The 19,650-nt window shown below is 49.7% G+C and overlaps 1 protein-coding gene across 1 annotated transcript in view; it reads right to left on the minus strand.

Annotated features, from left to right (window-relative positions):
• The window catches only part of LOC144686877 (anion exchange protein 3-like), a 192,730-nt gene that overhangs the window by 154,900 nt on the left and 18,180 nt on the right, over nt 1-19,650 (minus strand). The window contains exon 2 of the mRNA XM_078552685.1: nt 2,988-3,136. Within this exon, the coding sequence (XP_078408811.1) occupies nt 2,988-3,041 (54 nt within the window). The 5' untranslated portion in view covers nt 3,042-3,136. The remainder of the gene's footprint in view (nt 1-2,987; nt 3,137-19,650) is intronic.

Consider the following 19,650-nt stretch of genomic DNA (forward strand, 5'->3'; position numbering starts at 1 on the left):
GGAATGTGGAGTTGGGGTCACAATAAGATCAGCCATGATCTTATTGAATGGCGGAGCAGGCTTGAGGGGCCGAGTGGCCTACTCCTGTTCCCAATTTGTATGTTTGAATGTATGTTTGTATGCAAGGTTGATAGAGGTGTTCAAAATCATGAGGGATCTAGACAGAGTAGATAGGGAGAAGCTATTCCCATTGGTGGAAGGGTTGAGAACCAGAGCGCACAGATTTAAAGTGATTGGCAAAAGAAACATGAGAAAAAACTTATTTCACACAAGTGGTTAGGATCTGGAATTCTCTGCCTGAGACTAAGGTGGAGGCGGGTTCGATTGAGGCATTCAAGGGGGAATTGGATTATTATCTGAAATGTATGAACATACGAATTAGGAGCAGGAGTAGGCCACTCAGCCCCTCGAGCCTGCTCTGCCATTCAATAAGATCATGGCTGATCTGATTGTAACCTCAACCCCACATTCCTGTCTACCCCCGATAACCTTTCACCCCCCCTTGTTAATCATGAATCTATCTAGCTCTGCCTTAAAAATATTCAATGACTCTGCTTCCACCGCCTTTTGAGGAGGAGAGTTCCAAAGACTCACAACCCTCTGAGAGAAAAAAATTCTCCTCCTCTCTGTTTTAAATGAGCGACCCCTTATTTTTAAACAGTGACCCCTAGTTCTAGATTCTCCCACAAGAGGAACCAGCCTCTGCACATCCACCCTGTCAAGACCCCTCAGGATCTTAAAGGTTTCAATTAAGTCACCTCTTACTCTTCTAAACTCCAGTGGATACAAGCTTAACCTGTCCAGCCTTTCCTCATAAGACAACCTGTCCTATCCTGGTATTCATCAAGTAAACCTTCTCTGAACTGCTTCAAATGCATTTATATCTTTCTTTAAATAAAGAGACCAGCACCGTACACTCCAGATGTGGTCTCACCAGTGCCCTGTACAACTGAAGCATAACCTCACTACTTTTGCAATCAAGTCCCTTCACAATAAATGATAACATTCTATTAGCTTTCCTAATTACCTGCTGTACCTGCATACTAACCTTTTGTGATTCATGCACTAGGACACCCAGATCCCTCTGAATCTCAGAGCTCTGCAATCTCTCACCATTTAGAGAATAAGCTTCTTTTTTATTCTTCCTGCCAAAATAAATGATTTCACATTTGCCCACATTATACTCCATTTGCCCACTCATTCAACCCATCTATGTCACTGTAGCCTTTGTAGGAAGAATGTGCAGGGTTACAGGAGGAAGGTGGGAGAGTGACTCTAGGTAATTTGCTCCATCGGACGGCCAGCACAGACAAGACGGGTGGAATGGCCTCCTTCTGTGCTATAACCTTTCTGTGATTCTGTTATTAAGTGTTGAAGGATTGCGTGCGGAATGGTGAAATGGTGGCAAAGTTGACAATATTTTAGTCTTGGCCATTTCTGTAGCTGGAAAGGGGTGAAGGATGAATGTGTAGGATAATGGGAATGATCACCATGTTGCAAATGCTTTTAATATTGACTATGTCAAACAAAAAATGTTAAAAATGGAAGACCGATGTTGGACTAGGAGTACAGAAAGTCCAAGGTTCAGTTTCTATCCTTTATTGAGTGACAATGATAATGATGATGAGAATGTGCCTGATTTGACCTCAGGATGTCTGAGTGAAAGAGGGGAAAGGCTAGCTGGAGCTCGGACCCCCCCAGTAGCCAATCACTGATACCTGCTAGCCACCGATGGAAAGAAATTACATGCCTATAGCACCTTTCATGGCCTCAGGGTGTCCTAGAGCACTTTACAGCCAATGAACAGCTTTTAAAGTGCAGTCAGTATTGTAATGTATGAAATGCGGCAAATAATTTGCACCCAGCAAGTTCCCACAAACAGCAATGTGACAATGACTAGGTAATCTGTTTTTCGTTATGTGATGTTGACTCAGGCACTGGCCAGGACCCCGAGGATAAACTCCCCTGTTATTCTTCAAAATAGTGGCCATGGGGTTTTTAAGGTCCACCCGAAATAGCAGACAGGGCCTCGGTTTAACGTCACATCTGAAAGACGGCGCCTCTGACAATGCAGTATTCCCTCAGTACTGCACTGGGAGCATCAGCCTCGGTTATGAAGAAAACAGGAGTGATTTTATTTTATTTCGGGCTCAGAAGGAGGCGTTCAATCAACTTGCTGTCTGGGACCATGACTATACTGGAAAACAATCTGTGCTAAAGATTGTTTGGGGAGCTCAAAGGTTAAGGAGATCTTTGATAACCCAGAGCCCTGACTCTCTCATAATCCTGGCTTGACATATTGACCCTCTTCATTCCTTCCATGCCCAGGAGAACCCCTGTGCTATTGCCCTCTCAGAAGGTTGATTCTAGAGGCAAGCGTGTAAACTGAGCACGGGTGGCACCTCATTACCTTTAGTTCACCTCAATCACCGTGAGCCCTGTGACTATAAAACCAGAGAAACAAACATTGATAAGGAGAAAGCAGTGTGTGTGACCACTCGATACCACAGCCCTGTCACTGTGTGACTGACTGACTCCTCAATAGTGCAGCCCTGTCACTCTGTGACTGACTGACCCCGCGATAGTGCAGCCCTGTCACTCTGTGAGTGACTGACCCCTCGATAGTGCAGCCCTGTCACTCTGTGTGATTGGCCCCTTGATAGTGCGGCCCTGTCACTCTGTGAGTGACTGACCCTCAATAGTGCAGCCCTGTTACTCTGCGAGTGACTGACCTCTCGATAGTGCGGCCCTGTCACTCTGTGAGTGACTGACCCTCCATAGTGCAGCCCTGTTACTCTGTGAGTGACTGACCTCTCGATAGTGCGGCCCTGTCACCCTGAGGGTGACTGACCTCTCGATAGTGCAGCCCTGTCACTCTGTGAGTGACTGACCTCTCGATAGTGCGGCCCTGTCACCCTGAGAGTGACTGACCCCTCTATTGTCACCTCTTGATATTTCCTTTCCCCATGTCACCAGCCATCACTCACCAGATGTAAACACGCAGGGACATCTGCTGGTTCCCTTGCCCCGCCGGCTGCCATGGTTCACTGTGACGGCACAGGGGGCTCAGAGTGCTGCCCAATCAGCCCTTCTCCTTCACTATCGTCTTCACCACAAACCTTAACGATGGCATAACCTGAAAGGAGAGACAGGTCAAGAGAGGGAGAACTGAGACACGGATATACAAGTGGTGAGAGAATGATAAAGAGAGAGAGTGACAGAACACTGAGACATGGATATAAGAGTAGAGGAAGAGAGAGAGAAAGAGAGAGGGAGCACTGAGTCCTGGATATACAACTGGAGAGAGAAAGATAGAGAGGGGGGGGAGGGAGAGAGAGAGAGAGAGAGAAAACACTGGGACACAGGCATACGAATGGAGAGAAAAAGATAAAGATAGAGAGAGCACTGAGACACAGATATATGAGTAGAGAAACATAGAGAGAGAAAGAAAGGGGGACAGAGAGAGAGAGCACTGAGACCCAGATATACAAGTGAAGAGAGGGAGAGAGAGCACTGAGACCCAGATATATAAGTGAAGAGAGGGAGAGAGAGCACTGAGACACAGATATATGAGGGGAGAGACAGAGAAAGATAGAGAGAGAAAAAGGGAGACTACACTGGGAAAAGGGTATATGAGGGGAGAGAGAGACACAGAGAGGGAGGGAGAGAGAGAGACAGAATGACAAATAGAATGATAGAGAGAGAGACAGAGACTAAGGGAGAAGGAGTGAGAATGAACAAAAAGACAGAGAGAGAGAGAATGAGAGGGACAGATATAGAGAAAGACAGACAGACAGTCAGACAGAATGACAAATAGAATGGCAGAGATAAAGAGGCAAAATAAAAGTGATAAAGAGACATAGAACACTGGGACACAGGCATATAAGGAGAGAGAGGCAGAGAGACAGAATGATACAGAGATAGACAGGGAGCCAGAAAGAGTGAGGATGACAGAGGGAATGAGAGAGAGATGGAAACAGAGAGAGAGAGAGAGAGACAGAGAGCGTATGAAATAAATTCTTCATTTCACTGATCTATGAGCGATAACACTGCTTCTTTCATTGTTCTAACCTGATTGTTGTAGTCTGGTGTGACTGCACCTTCTGAAGGTTTAACAGATGTCAACAAATAATTGCTCGGCTACCGATCATAACAAGGGCTTCTTGTTGCAGCCTGGCCAATTAACATGCTGACCCCTTGTCTGGGTAGCAACGCACCCTTAAACAACTGCACAGTAAAATATTACCTAGTGACTCACACTGGGGCTCGCCCATGAATTTACCACCCAAGTTAAGAACTTTTAAAGGGACACTGCTTTCATGGAATAAGTGTTCCTCACTGTTGCCTCTGAGACAGTGTCACAAGTGAGAAAACATGGTAAATGGCTTTCCAATAGTTCACTCAGTTCTCTTGTGGGCGACATAGCTGTGAAAATGACACCCAACTCATCACATTCCCTAGACAACAAAAATGTGCAAAAAGTGTTCCAACCACTCGAACATTCATACGAACATATGAAATAGCAGAAGTAGGCCATTCAGCCCCTCAAGCCTCCTCTGCTATTCAGTAAGATCATGGCTAATCTGTTTGTGTTTTGAATTCCATCTACCCCCGATAACCTTTGATTCCCTTGCCTAACAAGAATCTATCTACCTCTGCCCTAAAAATATTCAATGACCTCCATGGCATTGGGAGGCAGAGAGTTCCAAAGTTGTACGACCCTCAGAGAAAAAAATTCTCCTCATCTCTGCCCTAAAAGGGCAATCCCTAATTTTAAAACAGTGTCCCCTAGTTCTCGACTCACCCACAAGAGGAAACATCCTTTCCAGACTTGACATAGCTTGCTGAATAACTAAGGAGTCTAAGGATCGGTCACTGTGTAAATGTACAGAGTTTGGAGTTCCTCAGGATTGTATCCTAAGCCCAACCATATTCAGCTGCTTCATCAATGACTTTGCCTCCATCATAAGGTAAGAAGCGGGGATGTTCACTGATGTTTAGCACCATTTGCAACTCTTCAGATACTGAAGCAGTCTGTGCCAATACGCAGCAAGACCTGGACAGCATCCAGGCTTGGGCTGATAAGTGGCAAGTAACATTCACACCACACAAGTGCCAGGCAATGACCAGCTCCAACAAGAGAGAATCCAAATATCCCCCTTGATATTCAATACCATCTGGGAGAGACATGGCCTAGTGAGTTTTGACACAGCAGTCAATGATAACTTATTCCCCTCGGATCCTGATGAGCACTCAGGAGTTGTGCCAGAGCATCACTTTCGTACCATTACAGTCCTCCACATTGTCCATATCACAAGACACTGATCGCACAGTCATGTCACAAAATCAATACCAAATGGCGTTCTGTAACCCAACATAGTGAATCTGTCAGGCAGCAAAAGGCAGCCAGTCAGGAACAAAGCAACATCCTCAGAGGTCATTGGCCAGCATCTTCAGGATGAGCACACACCACTGACATCACACGCTCATTCCTGTCTAGCAGACATTTCAAATGTCAGTGACTAAAAACAACTTCCATCGTCTTGCATGGGGAGTGTGGGAACTAATAAAAGAGGACTGTTCAACCTCAAAAGTGTTAACAAAATAACAATACAGGGAAGGACGAAAGGCTATGGTGCTCGATGATGATTAATGCTTGAACCAAAACTCCACAGTAATAAAATGAAGGCCATTACAAAGTGCACCTGGGTGAAAAGACTGCGGTGTGCCTGGCAAAAAATACTTACTCGTACAAAAAAAGCCTTTAGTGTTACAGCACCAGGATAATAACTTCACAAGAACAATTATCATGGGGTCACACAATGTGATCCACAGATGCAAGGCTCACATGTGCATTGTCCATGTTGGAAGTGCCTTTGATCATGTCGCTGATGTGGAACTAAAGGTGATTGACTGAGATGAGATTGAGTGAGAGTACATGGAACTGAGGGACAAGATTGGCTTTGTGGACAGGATAAAATTGTTTCCCTTGATGAAGAATTCTAGATCCAGGGCACATAGATTCATTTAAGTGGCAGAAGGTGTACGGGGGACATGAGGAAGAACTTTGTTTACGCAGAGGGTAGTGAGTGTCTGGAATTCGCTGCCCAAGTTGGTGGTAGAGGCAGAAATTTTAAACTCTTTTAAAAAGTACCTGGGTCTGCACCTAAAGTGCTGTAAGCTGCAGGGCTATGGGCCGGGTGCAGGAAGGTGGGATTAGAAAGGGCACCTGGGTGTCCTCGGGCTGGCATGGACAAGATGGGCCGAATGGCCTTCTTCTGAGCTGTAACTTTTCTATGGTTCTATGATTGGGTTGGGGTGGGGGTTGAATCTGGTGCCCTTGAATGAACACGGGGCATTGCAATTACCTTGATGAGCCATTTAGTACCTGAGGCTTTGAGAGATAAAGGTGAAATATACTTACAAAGGTGAAAATTATATACAGTGAATGAACACCAATGCCACCATTGTGCTTTCAGAACTTCTTAATTTTTTCTTGCTCAACTGCTATGTCTTGGTGCAGCCCTGATATCTGCAACAGAGGCGGAAGCAACCTGCTGACTACTATCTGAGATGGCTTTGGTGGCCGCTCTCTGAAGGCACGAGGCCAGGAGGGCCCCAGCCTGCTAAGGGTATCCTGCTCCAGGTCTCCTGCTCTGGGGCATGTGCAACCTCCTCAGTCTGAACTGCTGGAGTTGATGGGGCCACAGGCAGAGGGGATTTGGAGTGGCAGGACAACCTTGGGGACTCCTGGGTGGAAGGCCCAGGGTGTCTGGCCGATGCTCCTCCTCTCTTTGGGTGCCTGAAGGCCCCTCTCTGACTCCTTGAGGAGAAGGGGCACCTGGTGGATCGAGATGCCCCATCCCCTCTTGCCCAGCCACTGCGGGAAAGCACCCATGGCTGGAGCAACATAGTGCAGGTCCGAACGCAAATCCGGCAGAAACTGTGCGTTCTGCTGGACCTGGGTCTCCAAGATGGCCAGTACCCTTCCAAAGGAGATTTCGATGTACTCGCATACCGGAGCCACGACACCCGACAGAACGTGGATGGACTCCTCCATGCTTTGTTCCTGTCTGGTGACGGCCTCTGACTACTCTGTCTGATGTTCTCCTGCCTATCTTTGCATCTCCAACATATCTCTGAAAGGCCGGTTGCAGAGGCTCATCAATGGACTCAGGCTCTGTGGGGGCCTGGTCTCCAGCAATCCTCTGAGTGTCAGAGACCTCAGTTGCCACTGCCTCCATGTAACCTGGACCTGTGTCCCTGAGGTGACCATCAGGTTGTGAACCCGAGCCTACTCTAGAACTAGAACCCACCCAGGCGTGTGTATCTGCACTGGTGGAGGGTGCAGATGAATGCAGTGATGGCTCTTCTACAAATGGGTCCTCAGCATCTTCATCAGAGGTGGTCTGGGGGCTGGACCGACCTGAACATTTTGACATCACCTGCATTCAATAGCATTCATTTGCACTCATTTGACATCAATTGTACTCGAAAGCAGTCATTTAGCTATCATTTGACATCAACTGTGCTCAAAAACAATCATTTAGCCATAATTTGACATCAATTGTGCTCAAAATAATCATTTAGCTATCGTTTAACATTGCAAATAACGTAACAGGCATCAATGTGATCAATTGCCCCAAATGGCAGCACCTAAACATTTGCCATTAGCAAGAGCACATAAGCATTTGGACACCAAAACCCATCATAGAGTTTATGTTCTGTATTTCTGAATTTCCATAGCTTCAAACATTCTAAAACTGAGCCAACTTTAGAGAAAGGAGACTCTGTTTTAATATATGTTTTGATAAGCTAGTTTTGTTTGTCTTCGTAGCCTTTAACTCCTGCATCACAACCCTGCCCACCCCACATGCCCCCTCTCCACGAAGATTGCAGTTTTCTCCCCCCCCACACCCCCTGAAGCAGTAATGCAGGGCATGGTATTAATCAGGAGATGAGAGAAGCATGTAGCATGGGCAATATAATAATCATGGGTGACTTCAATTTGCATATACACTGGGTAAACCATTGAGCACTAACGCGATGGAAGACGAGTTTCTGGCGTGTGTTAGGGATGGTTTTCTAGGGCAGTATGTTCAGAAGCCAACTAGAGGACAGGCTGTTTTAGATCTGGTATTATGTAATGAAAAAGGGCTAGTTAATAATCTTGTTGTAAAAGAACCTTTAGGGGTGATTGACCAAAACATGATAGAATTTTACATGATGTTTGAAAGTGAGGTAGTTCACTCTGAAGCAAGGGTGTTAAGTTGAATAAAGGCATGAGGGACAAATTGGCTGAGGTGGATTGAGAACATACATTAAAAGGTATGACTTCACATAGGCAATGGATAGTCTTCAAAGAACTATTACATAGTTTACAGCACCTATACATTCCTTAAAGGTGTAAAACCCAAAAAAGCCAGTCAACCGTGACTGACAAAGGAAGTTAAGAATTGTATAAGACTAAAACAAAAAGCTTATAAAGTTGTCAGAAGTAGTAGTAAGCCTGTGGATTTGGAGGTTTTTAAGAACACAGCAAAGGATGACCAAGAAACTGGTAAAGGGAGAATAGAATATGAATGCAATCTAGCAAAAAAACATAAAATTGGACTGTAAAAGCTTCTGCAGGTTGTAAAAAGAAAGCATTTAGCTAAGACAAATGTGGGTCCATTGCAGGCAGAGTCAGGAGAATTCATAATGGGGAATAGAGAAATGGGAGAGAAGCTAAATGATTATTTTGAATCTGTTTTCACTGAGGAAGATACAGGAAATCTTCCAGGTTTAGAGATCCAAGGGACTAAGGAGAGTGAGGAATTGAAGAAAATTTGTATAAGAAAGAAGGTTGTATTGGAGAAATTAATGGGACTGAAAATTGATAAGGGCTGATATTCTGTAACCCAGATTGTTGAAAGAGGTTGCTATAGAGCTAGTGGATGCATAGGTGATCATTTTCCAAAATTTCATAGATTCTGGAATGGTTCCTGAAGATTGGAAGGTAGCAAATGTCACCCCACTGTTTAAGGGAGGGAGAGAGAGAACAGGGAAATACAGACCTGTTAGCCTTAAATCAGTAGGTGATAAATAGATACTTGAATAATCATGTCTCATTGGGCATAGTCAGCGTGGATTTGCGAATGGGAAATCATGCTTGACAAACTTGTTGGAGTTTTTTGAGGGTGTTACTAACAAAAATTGATAAAGGAGAGTTGATGGATTTTCAGAAAGCTTTTGATAAAGTCACCAACAGGAGATTGATTAGCAAAATAAAAGCACAAGGGATTGTTTTTTTTATTCATTCACGGGATGTGGACTTCGCTGGCTGGGCCAGCACCTATTGCTCATCCCGAGTTGCCCTTGAGAAGGTGGTGGTGAGCTGCCTTCTTCAACCGCTGCAGTCCATGTGGTGTAGGTACACCCACAGTGCTGTTAGGGAGGGAGCTCCAGGATTTTGACACAGCGACAGTGAAGGAACGGCGATATATTTCCAAGTCAGGATGGTGAGTGACTTGGAGGGGAACTTCCGGGTGGTGGTGCTCCCATCTATCTGCTACCCTTGTCCTTATAGATGGTAGAGATCATGAGTTTCAAAGGTGCTGTCCAAGGAGCTTGGTGAATTCATCTTGTCGATGGTACACACTGCTGCTACTGTGCATCGGTGGTGGAGGGAGTGAATGTTTGTGGATGTGGTGCCAATCAAGCGGGCTGCTTTGTCCTGGACGGTGTCAAACTTCCTGAGTGCTTCATGAGCATTGTGGGAGCTGCGCACATCCAGGCAAGTGGAGAACATTCCATCACACTCCTGACTTGTGTCTTGTAGATGGTGGACAGGATTTGGGGAGTCAGGAGGTGAGTTACTCATCTCAGGATTCCTAGCCTCTGACCTGCTCTTGTAGTAACAGTATTTATATTGCTAGTCCAGTTCAGTTTCTGGTCAATGGTAACCCCTAGGATGTTGATAGTGGGGGATTCAGTGATGGCAATGCCATTGAATGCCAAGGGGTGATCGTTAGATTATCTCTTGTTGGCGATGGTCATTGCCTGGTACTAGTGTGGCACGAATGTTAATTGCCACTTGTCAGCCCAAGCCTGGATATTGTCCAGGTCTTGCTGCATTTGGACATGGACTGCTTCAGTATCTGAGGAGTCGCGAATGGTGCTGAGCATTGTGCAATCATCAGCGAACATCCCCACTTCTGACCTTATGATGGAAGGAAGGTCACTGATGAAGCTGCTAAAGATGGTTGGGCTGAGGACACTACCCCAAGGAACTCCTGCAGTGATGTCCTGCAGCTGAGATGACTGATCTCCAACAACTACAACCATCTTTCTTTGTGCTAGGTCTGACTCCAACCAGTGGAGAGTTTTCCCCCCGATTCCCATTGACTCCAGTTTTGCTAGGGCTCCTTGATGCCACACTCGGTCAAATGTGGCCTTGATGTCAAGGGCAGTCACTCTCACCTCACCTCAGGAGTTTAGCTATTTTGTCCATGTTTGAACCAAGGCTGTAATGAGGACAGGAGCTGAGTGGCCCTGGTGTAACCCAAACTGGGTATCAGTGAGCAGGTTATTGCTAAGCAAGTGCTATTTGATAGCATTGTTCATGACCCCTTCCATCACTTTACTGATGATGGAGAGTAGACTGATGGGGCGGTAATTGGCTGGGTTGGATTTGTCCTGCTTTGTGTGTACAGGATGTACCTGGGCAATTCTCCACATAGCTGGGTAGATGCCAGTGTTGTAGCTGCACTGGAACAGTTTGGCTAGGGGTGCGACAAATTCTGGAGCGCAAGTCTTCAGTACTATTGCTGGAATATTGTCAGGGCCCATAGTCTTTTCAGTATCCAGTGCCTTCAGCCATTTCTTGATATGACATGGAGTGAATCGAATTGGCTGAAGACTGGCATCTGTGATGCTGGAGACCTCCGGAGGAGGAGGAGATGGATCATCCACTTGGCACTGCTGGCTGAAGATTGTAGCAAATGCTTCAGCCTTATCTTTTGCACTGATGTGCTGGGCTCCTCCATCATTGAGGATGGGGATATTTGTGGTGCCTCCTCCTTCAGTGAGTTTTTTAATTGTCCACCACTATTCACGACTGGATGTGGCAGGACTGCAGAGCTTAGATCTGATCCGTTGATTGTGGGATCGCTTAGCTCTATCGCCTGCTGCTTATACTGTTTGGCACACAAGTAGTCCTGTGTTAAAGCTTTACCAGGTTGAGACCTCATTTTTAGGTATGCCTGGTTCTGCTCCTCTATAAAATGGGATTAGAATAGCTAGGTACTTGTTTGACTGGCGCTGACTCGATGAGCCGAAGGGCCTTTTTCGGTGCTGTAGACCTCTATGACTCTATCCTCCTACACTCTTCATTAAGCCAGGATTGATCCCCTGGCCTGATGGTAATGGTAGGGTGGGGGATATGCCGGGCCACAAGGTTACAGTTTGTGTTTGAGTACAATTCTACTGCTGCTGATGGCCCACAGTGCCTCATGGAGGCCCAGTCTTCAGTTGCTACATCTGTTCGAAATCGATCCCATTTAACACAATGGAGGGTATTCCAAGGACTGTACGGTGGTCACTCCTACCGATACCGTCATGAGCAGATGCATCTGCGGCAGGAAGGTTGGTGAGGATGAGGTCAAGTCTGTTTTCCCCTCTTGTTGGTTCCCTCACAACCTGCTGCAGACCCAGTCTAGCAGCTATGTCCTTTAGGACTCGGCCAGCTTGGTCAGTAGTGGTTCTACCGTGCCACTCTTGGTGATGGACATTGAAGTCCCCCACCCAGAGTACATTCTGTGCCCTTGCCACCCTCAGTGCTTCCTCTAAGGAGTGTTCAATATGGAGGAGCATTGATTCATCAGCTGAGGGAGGGGGGTATGTGGTAATCAGCAGGAGGTTTCCTTGCCCATGTTTGACCAGATGCAGTGAGACTTCGTGGGATCTGGAGTCGATGTTGAGGCAACTCCCTCCCGACTGTATAACACTGTGTCACCACCTCTTCTGGGTCTGTCCTGCCGGTGGTTTTTAGTTGTAGTTTTTAATGCAGATTGCTGAGCGCATTGGATGCCTTTGAGCACATTTTGCCATTTGATCACATTTGATGTCAAAATGCTGCTGGTAAGCGATCAAACTCAATCCAAATTAGAGCATTTCATGTCAAATAATCACTGATAGTTTTTGAGTGCACTGAATGCAAAAATGGTGTCAAAACGTTCGGGCTGGGATGGGGGGGGCGGGTGCTGAGGCACTGGCTGGGTGTCTTCCTCCGCCTTTTCTTGCTGGTGCCTGGAATAGAGAGACGAGACGATTAGTGATTGACTAGGCAGGCTCCTACGCTACAGGTCACTCACATTCAGTGTCCTCACGTGGCCGATGTATACCGGATGCATCCTTACTGAGTTGTTGGAGGGGGCCGATCTCGCTTTCCAGGCAGGAGCGATCTCTGTCCTCGCCAGCCCACTCAGCGGCCTCCTCTTTGAAAGTGGAGAGGTCATGCAACTCCGGGGTCTTGTCTCTCTCTCTCTCTATCCCTTTGGTTGCGGGATATCTTCTCCTGCAGACAGATGGGTTGACGAAGGATGAAAGAGCAGTTGAGAAGCATGCGTGCCCATTGTGTGTGCTGAACACTTCCCAGTTAGGGATGAAGACTCAGTTTGTGCAGGATCTTACATGAGATGGCGATCTTAGAGCGACTGGCAGACACTCAGTGCTGATGCCCCATCTGCTGGCAGTCTGCAACATCCCAGTGGACTCTAACCCATAGACTGCTTGATGCCCATATGAAAGTGAGAGTTTGGGGTCGGTAAAAGGTTCACTCACCCTGGCGGAGTGGATCAGGTCATTCATTTTCTTCCTGCGCTGCAGGGCGGTTCCTTTTTGTTTGGCATGGGTGCCAACCTCCCTGGCGACCTCCTCCCAGGCTGCCAGGGGAGCCTCCTGCCCCCATCTCTCAGAAAGAGGGCCCCTCGCCTTTCCTGGACAGCCTGGAGGAGAATGCGAGAGAAGACCCCGAGCCAGGCAGTCAGCAGCACCTAGAGGAGAGTGCGAGAGGAGGACCCCCAAGCTAGGCAGTCAGCAGCACCTAGAGGAGAGTGCGAGAGGAGGACCCACAAGCTAGGCAGTCAGCAGCACCTAGAGGAGAGTGCAAGAGGAGGACCCTGGGACAGGCAGTCAGCAGCACCTAGAGGAGAGTGCGAGAGGAGGACCCCCAAGCTAGGCAGTCAGCAGCACCTAGAGGAGAGTGCGAGAGGAGGACCCTGGGACAGGCAGTCAGCAGCACCTAGAGGAGAATGCGAGAGGAGGACCCTTGGACAGGCAGTCAGCAGCACCTAGAGGAGAGTGCGAGAGGAGGACCCCCAAGCTAGGCAGTCAGCAGCACCTAGAGAAGAGTGCGAGAGGAGGACCCCCAAGCTAGGCAGTCAGCAGCACCTAGAGGAGAGTGCGAGAGGAGGACCTTGGGACAGGCAGTCAGCAGCACCTAGAGGAGAGTGCGAGAGGAGGACCCTGGGACAGGCAGTCAGCAGCACCTAGAGGAGAGTGCGAGAGGAGGACCCCCAAGCGAGGCAGCCAGCAGCACCTAGAGGAGAGTGCGAGAGGAGGACCCCCAAGCGAGGCAGCCAGCAGCACCTAGAGGACAGTGCGAGAGGAGGACCCTGGGACAGGCAGTCAGCAGCACCTAGAGGAGAGTGCGAGAGGAGGACCATGGGACAGGCAGCCAGCAGCACCTAGCATCTAACATCACAGGAGAAACATAAGTCCATTGGTTGGTGAGAAACTGCTGTTAGGGAGTGTCATTAAGTAGCTGAGAATTAGAAAAACACATTGGCCAGAATTTTGCCTTTGACGGGCGGGTGGGCCCGACTGACTTGGCGGAGGGCGGGCAGCTGATTGCCGCTGCCGAAATGGGTGGCGCTGCTATTTTCCGCGTGCGGGCCAATTAAGACCCGCCCAGCGGGTTAGCGACTCCCGTGGAGAACGGGAAAATAGTCACGGAGGCGGGCGTGCTCAGACCGCCTGTTCCAATGGGGAATCGGCAATCTGTATAAAGAGTGGCCAGGCAGCCTGCTTGAGGGAGTGCACCATGGCCACTCGGGGAGAGAGAGAGGCAGCTGTCACAGGACAGGAGCGGGAGGAGGGGGGCAGGCTGCAGGAGAGGCCAGCGGGAGGCCAGTGTGCCCCTCGCTTCTCCGATGCCTGCCTTGCTGTCCTCCTCCAAGAGGTGTCCAGCCATCGGGATATATTGTATCCGGATGATGGGAGGAGGAGGGCCCCCCACGTCACCAGGCAGGCGTGGGAGGTGATGCTGTAAGTGCCCATGATGATGTGCAGCGCACAGGCACCCAGTGCTGCAGGAGATTCAATGATTTACTGCGTTCTGGAAGGGTGAGTACCATGTCGGCCTTGGCCATTTGACCCAGCAGGTAGCCTTAGCCTTTGAGCCCCACCCCCCCCATGTCTTGCTGTCATTACTGCATTGGGCATTTGGTGCACGCTGGGTGGGCAAACGGGTACTGACCATGCTTACATCAGCCTTAGTGGTTGAGGAGAAGATGGGTTCTCCCCGGAGCATATGTTGGTGTTTATCGCGTTTGAGTAGTCTGGGGGCAACCTGCAGGGGAGGCAGCTAGACACATACTCAGAACCCCAACACATGTCTTATTGATGGTGATGAGATGGTGAAAGGGAAGCCTCAGGATGTCGCGGCCAAGTGCCATCTGCTGGCCTTGGCGCTGCACCTAGTTGCACCTCCTTATCATGGGCGCTTAGACCCGTGTGATATTCAAAGTGATGGACGCCGAATGTGTCCAAGGTGTCCGTTGGGGGAGGGGGTTAGGAGCAGCCGTACTATCTTCTGGGGACTGATCACCAGTAGTGTGGACAGGAGCCGCTGGTGGCCTCAGATGGACCACTGTGGTTGGGGTGCGGCGTGCGCGTGCAGAGTACATGAGCAATCAGCCCCAATAAATCCTCTTCTCTGTTCTGCAGGCAAAAGGTGAGCACAATCAGCGGGAGCGCCAGAGGACTGGTGGTGGGCACGCCCTGCTCCAGCGCTTCACCACCTTTGAGGAGCAGGCCATGGTGCTGGGGAGGAGGCAGGCGGCCAGGTCGGCAGGTGGCGGCGAGGCTGCAGTCCAGCGGCCAGGTATTTGAGGTCCACAGTCCCATCCACTGTCTGCCCACCACTCAAACCACTGATGGCTGCTGCAACCGTTAATGCTGCAACTCTGCTCATTCACAGACTGAGACACTCTGACGTGTGGGTCAGACACAAAGGTCCCTCGTCCCCTTGAGGATTCGCGTCTCCACCACCTTCCAAAGTCACCTTATCCCATTTGTGACCACTATCCCCATGGCCTAACATGCCATGGCATCGCTGCTGCACAGCCAAAGACTTATTGCATCTTAGGGGGGTTGGAACCTCCACCTGTTGCCTTCTGCCCACCCGGTCTATGCCCTTCCTAACAGTATGAAGGTCAATAATGTGACCTGTCAATCTCCTGTGCTCCACGGCAAATGTCGCAAGTGTTTGCGATGTTTCCTCAGCCCCGCAACTCTCCAGGCCAGCATGCATCCAGGTCAGGTACCTCTGCACTATCCCCACTCCAATGGCACATAACATGCCATATGGCATTCCTGAGGCCATCTGACCAGCCTGTCTGTCTGCGCCTCTAATGTTTGGGCCTCTTCTTGACTCTTTTCCACCCCATCAATGTTCGTCTCCTTAGGGTCTTGAAGGGTGAGTGACTTATGAGGCTGGGGGGGGAAAGGGGTGAATGGTGTTACTGACTGAACGCTAACTGATATACTGTCCTAGTTGTTAATTTCAGCATCACCACCACATGGCCGCGCCCAACGACACTGGAGCCCCCTCTCCACACCTGAGGGCCAAGATGTGCAACTTGCGGCACATCATTTCAGCCAGCCAGGCACCAGCGCAGACACACACACCTCGGTGGGGACTTTACCGTCGGCTAGTGTCCCGGGTCACAGTGGAGAGGGCACTTCACAATCGCTGGAGGAGATGGTAGGGGCAGAGAGTGCTGATGGTGTCACCAATGCAGCAGCTGCAGGACAAGCGGCAGGAATCGCGTTTGCATCTGGTAGAGTTGTATGAGGGTGTGCTTCAGTTGGTCTCTGCGACGGAGGAGTCCAGACAGAGTGCACGTGAAGGCATGAACCTCAGGACAGAGCTTCAGGCTTCCTCCACTGAGAGATTGGTGACTCTCGTCGAGAGGGGGTTCGATCGGATGGAGAATCTTCTGATTGGGTTACGCTCTGACCTGCAAGCCCTCACAGTGGTACTGGCCACGGGTGGTCATTCCCAAAGTGGGAGATGTTGTGGGCACCTAGCGTTGGCGCTGGATGCCCATGCATCTGCGGTGAGCAGGGAGGTCCAATGGGACCTCACGTTGGCGCAGCAGCTGCCTGTCATCACTGCGAGCTCCTCTCAGGGCGCTCCAGATGAGGGCAGCAGCTCCTCCGCCACTCTGCCAGTCAACGTTGCTTCCGTTGAGGCTGCGACAACTGGGGAGGTGCCAGTTCTGGAACTGGCCACTCCCTCCCAGGCGGGGCCATCACAGGCTCCACGGGCCAGAGGATGCCCGCCAAGGTCATCGACACCAGCAAGACAGCAGAGTCAGCAGGCTGTCTCACAAGCCACTACAAGCAATGGGGCGGCACCTAGATGTAGCACCCGCAAACGAAAGCATAAGGCACGTTAGGCACTCCACGGGTATGTCACTGGTGATTTTGTGTTGGCCCTAAAATAGGGAAAATTATACTTATGTTTGCAATAAAGACGTTTCTGTTTTATGTTGGACATAATAAAGTTCACTTTTCTGACCATGGCTGAGGGTGTTTCCTTTGTGCTGTATTTGTCTTTTTTACAGACATCTCATGAGTGTTTGAGTAGACATTGATGTTTCTGTACTAAGCCCTTAGTTGCAGCTGATAAGGTGGAAGATGTGGCACCTAAGTGCCACGTGTGGAAGGGCCAGGCAATGCTAGTCCTGCTGATCCATGTGTGTGTGGAGCTAGCTGAAGGTTCGTTGGATTAAAGTGTCCCGGGTATCCCTGCCTCCTTGGTGTAATAGCGGGTCGGCGTGCTGCCCCTCATCATCACCCTGTGCTTCCTCATCCTCTGAGGCACTGCTGGATTCATCATGTGCAGCCTCATCCAGTGCGTCAAGGTCTTCATCATCAACTGCATCCCCCCCTTTCCAGCGCAAGATTGTGCAGAGCGCAGCATGCTACCACTATCAGAGAGACGTGATCTGGGGGGTACTGGAGTGCGCCCCCTGAGCGGTCCAGGCATCTTGAGAAGACCGATGGCTCTCTCCACCACAGCCCTTGTGGTTCCCTGGCTCCTATTGAACCGCTGCTCAGCTTCTGTTCTTGGATGGTGGAGAGGCGTCATGAACCACCTTCGGAGGGGATAGCCCTTGTCACCCAGCAGCCATCCATCCAGCCGGGCTGGAGCACTGAACAGCCCCAGCACCTGGGAGTGTCTGAGGATGTAGGCATCGTGGGATCTGCCTGGGTACCTTGCACAGACTTGCAGATTCTGCATCCTGTGATCACACACTATCTGCACGTTCATGGAGTGGAAGCCCTTCCTGTTGACAAAGGCACATGGCTCACCTGCTGGCGCCTTGATGGCCACATGTGTACAGTCTATAGCACCCTGGACACGGGGGAAGCCAGCAATGGCCGCGAAGCCTCTGGCTCGCTGTGCCTGACTTGCCTGGTCGCAGCGGAAGTGGATGAAGGTCAATACCCGTCTGAACAGAGCGTCTGTAACCTGCTTGACACAAGTGTGGACAGCTGATTGGGAGATACTGCAAAGATCACCCACTGAGCCCAGGAAGGAGCCAGAGGCATAGATGTGGAGGGCAACTGTGAGTTTCAGAGCCGCTGGCATGGGGTGTCCACCCACACAGTTAGGAGAGATCTCAGGGCCAATCATCTGACAGATAGAGTTGACTGTCTCCCTTGAGAGTCAGAGCCTCCTTCGGCACTGCACCTCAGTCATATTGCGGTAGCTGCTTCGCCGCCTGTAAACCCTGGCAGCAGGAAATCGATGTGAACTGCTAACAATCAAACAGGCAACTTTAAAACACTTTCTGCAATTAAAACTTTGTGGAAAACACGAACAGTCCCTCTGAGTCCACATATCCCGCCAGTGCATGACTTTTATTAAAAAAAATTCTCCTACCCGCCTGACCGTTGGGCCCGTGCGCCGACCTGAAGCTCGCACGGGCCCCTCAAAATCCTGGACAATTGGCAAGTTAAGGGCCTTAACGAGGCCTTTAATTAATGGCGGGCAAGCGTCCCGCTGCTGTGCGCGCCCGCCGACCGAAATATCGCGATGCCGCGCGCTGACGTCGGGACGCTCACGCAATGTCAGCGCGCGACATTTTAAGCACTGATGTGTGGGCTCTGCCACCCACACATCAGCCAGAAAATTCTGCCCGTTATTTTTAGAAGAAAAGGCTACTTACATTTCAGTAAGAAACACAAGCCAAAGGGAAATAAAGTTAAGTCGAAGCCAGGTAAAATAAAGTTGCATAAGTAAATCAAATTAAAATAAAGCTAATGCAAGGGAAGTAAGTTGAAGCCCTGGCAGGACAGCTCGGTCGTACGGAATGCGCGTCTTGTAATATGTGGGAAGTTGTGGACGCTACCAGTGGCCTAGACAACAATGTGCAGGAAGTGTCGCCAGCAGCAGAACCTTGAGCTCCAGGTTTTGGAGCTTGAGCAGTGGCTGGGGTGACTGTGGTGCATCTGTGAGGCTGAGAGCTACGTGGATAGCACATTCAGTGCGGTGGTCACACCGCAGCTTAGGAGCCTGGAGGCAGAAGGGGAAAGGGCGATCACCAGGCAGTCCAAGAAAATTAGGCAGGTAGTGCAGGAGTCCCCTGGGGTTCCGCTCACCAATCGCTTTTCCGTTTTGGATACTGGTGAGGGTGCTGGTTCCTCGGAGGAGTGCAGTCAGAGCCAAGTTTGTGGCAATGCAGGCAGCTTTGCTATACAGGAGGGGAGAAAGAAAAGAGCAGTAGTAATACGGGATTTCTTAGTTAGGGGGACAGACAGGCATTTCTGTGGCCGTAGACATGACTCCAGGATGGTATGTTGCCTCCCTGGTGCCAGGGCCAAGAATGTCATGGAGAGGCAGGGCATTGCTGTGGCGGAGGGTGATCAGCCACAGGTCGTGGTCCACGTTGGCACCAATGACTTGGGTAGGAAAGGGAATGAGGTCCTGAAAGCAGACTTCAGGGAGCTAGAAGGAGATTGAAAAGCAAAACCTCTAAAGCAGTAATCTCAGGATTACTCCCAGTCCCACGTGCAAGCGAGTAAAGGAGAATTGAGCAATTAATCATGTGGCTGGAAAGCTGGTGTAGGAGGGAGGGCATCAGATTCCTGGGGCATTGGGATCAGTTCTGGGGAAGGTGGGACCTGTACAAGCCGGACAGTCTACACCTGAACAGGAATGGGACGAGTATCCTCACAGGGAGATGTGCTAGTGCTGTTGGGGGCAGGGGGGATGGGGAGAGTTTAAACTAGGTTGGCAGGGGGATGAGAAACTGAGGGCAAGTTCAGAGCAGGGAATGGGAGATGGAGAATTAGTGACTCTGAAAGCAGTACAGG

This window comes from Cetorhinus maximus, chromosome 11, assembly GCF_964194155.1.
Source record: "Cetorhinus maximus chromosome 11, sCetMax3.hap1.1, whole genome shotgun sequence".
NCBI lineage: Eukaryota > Metazoa > Chordata > Chondrichthyes > Lamniformes > Cetorhinidae > Cetorhinus > Cetorhinus maximus.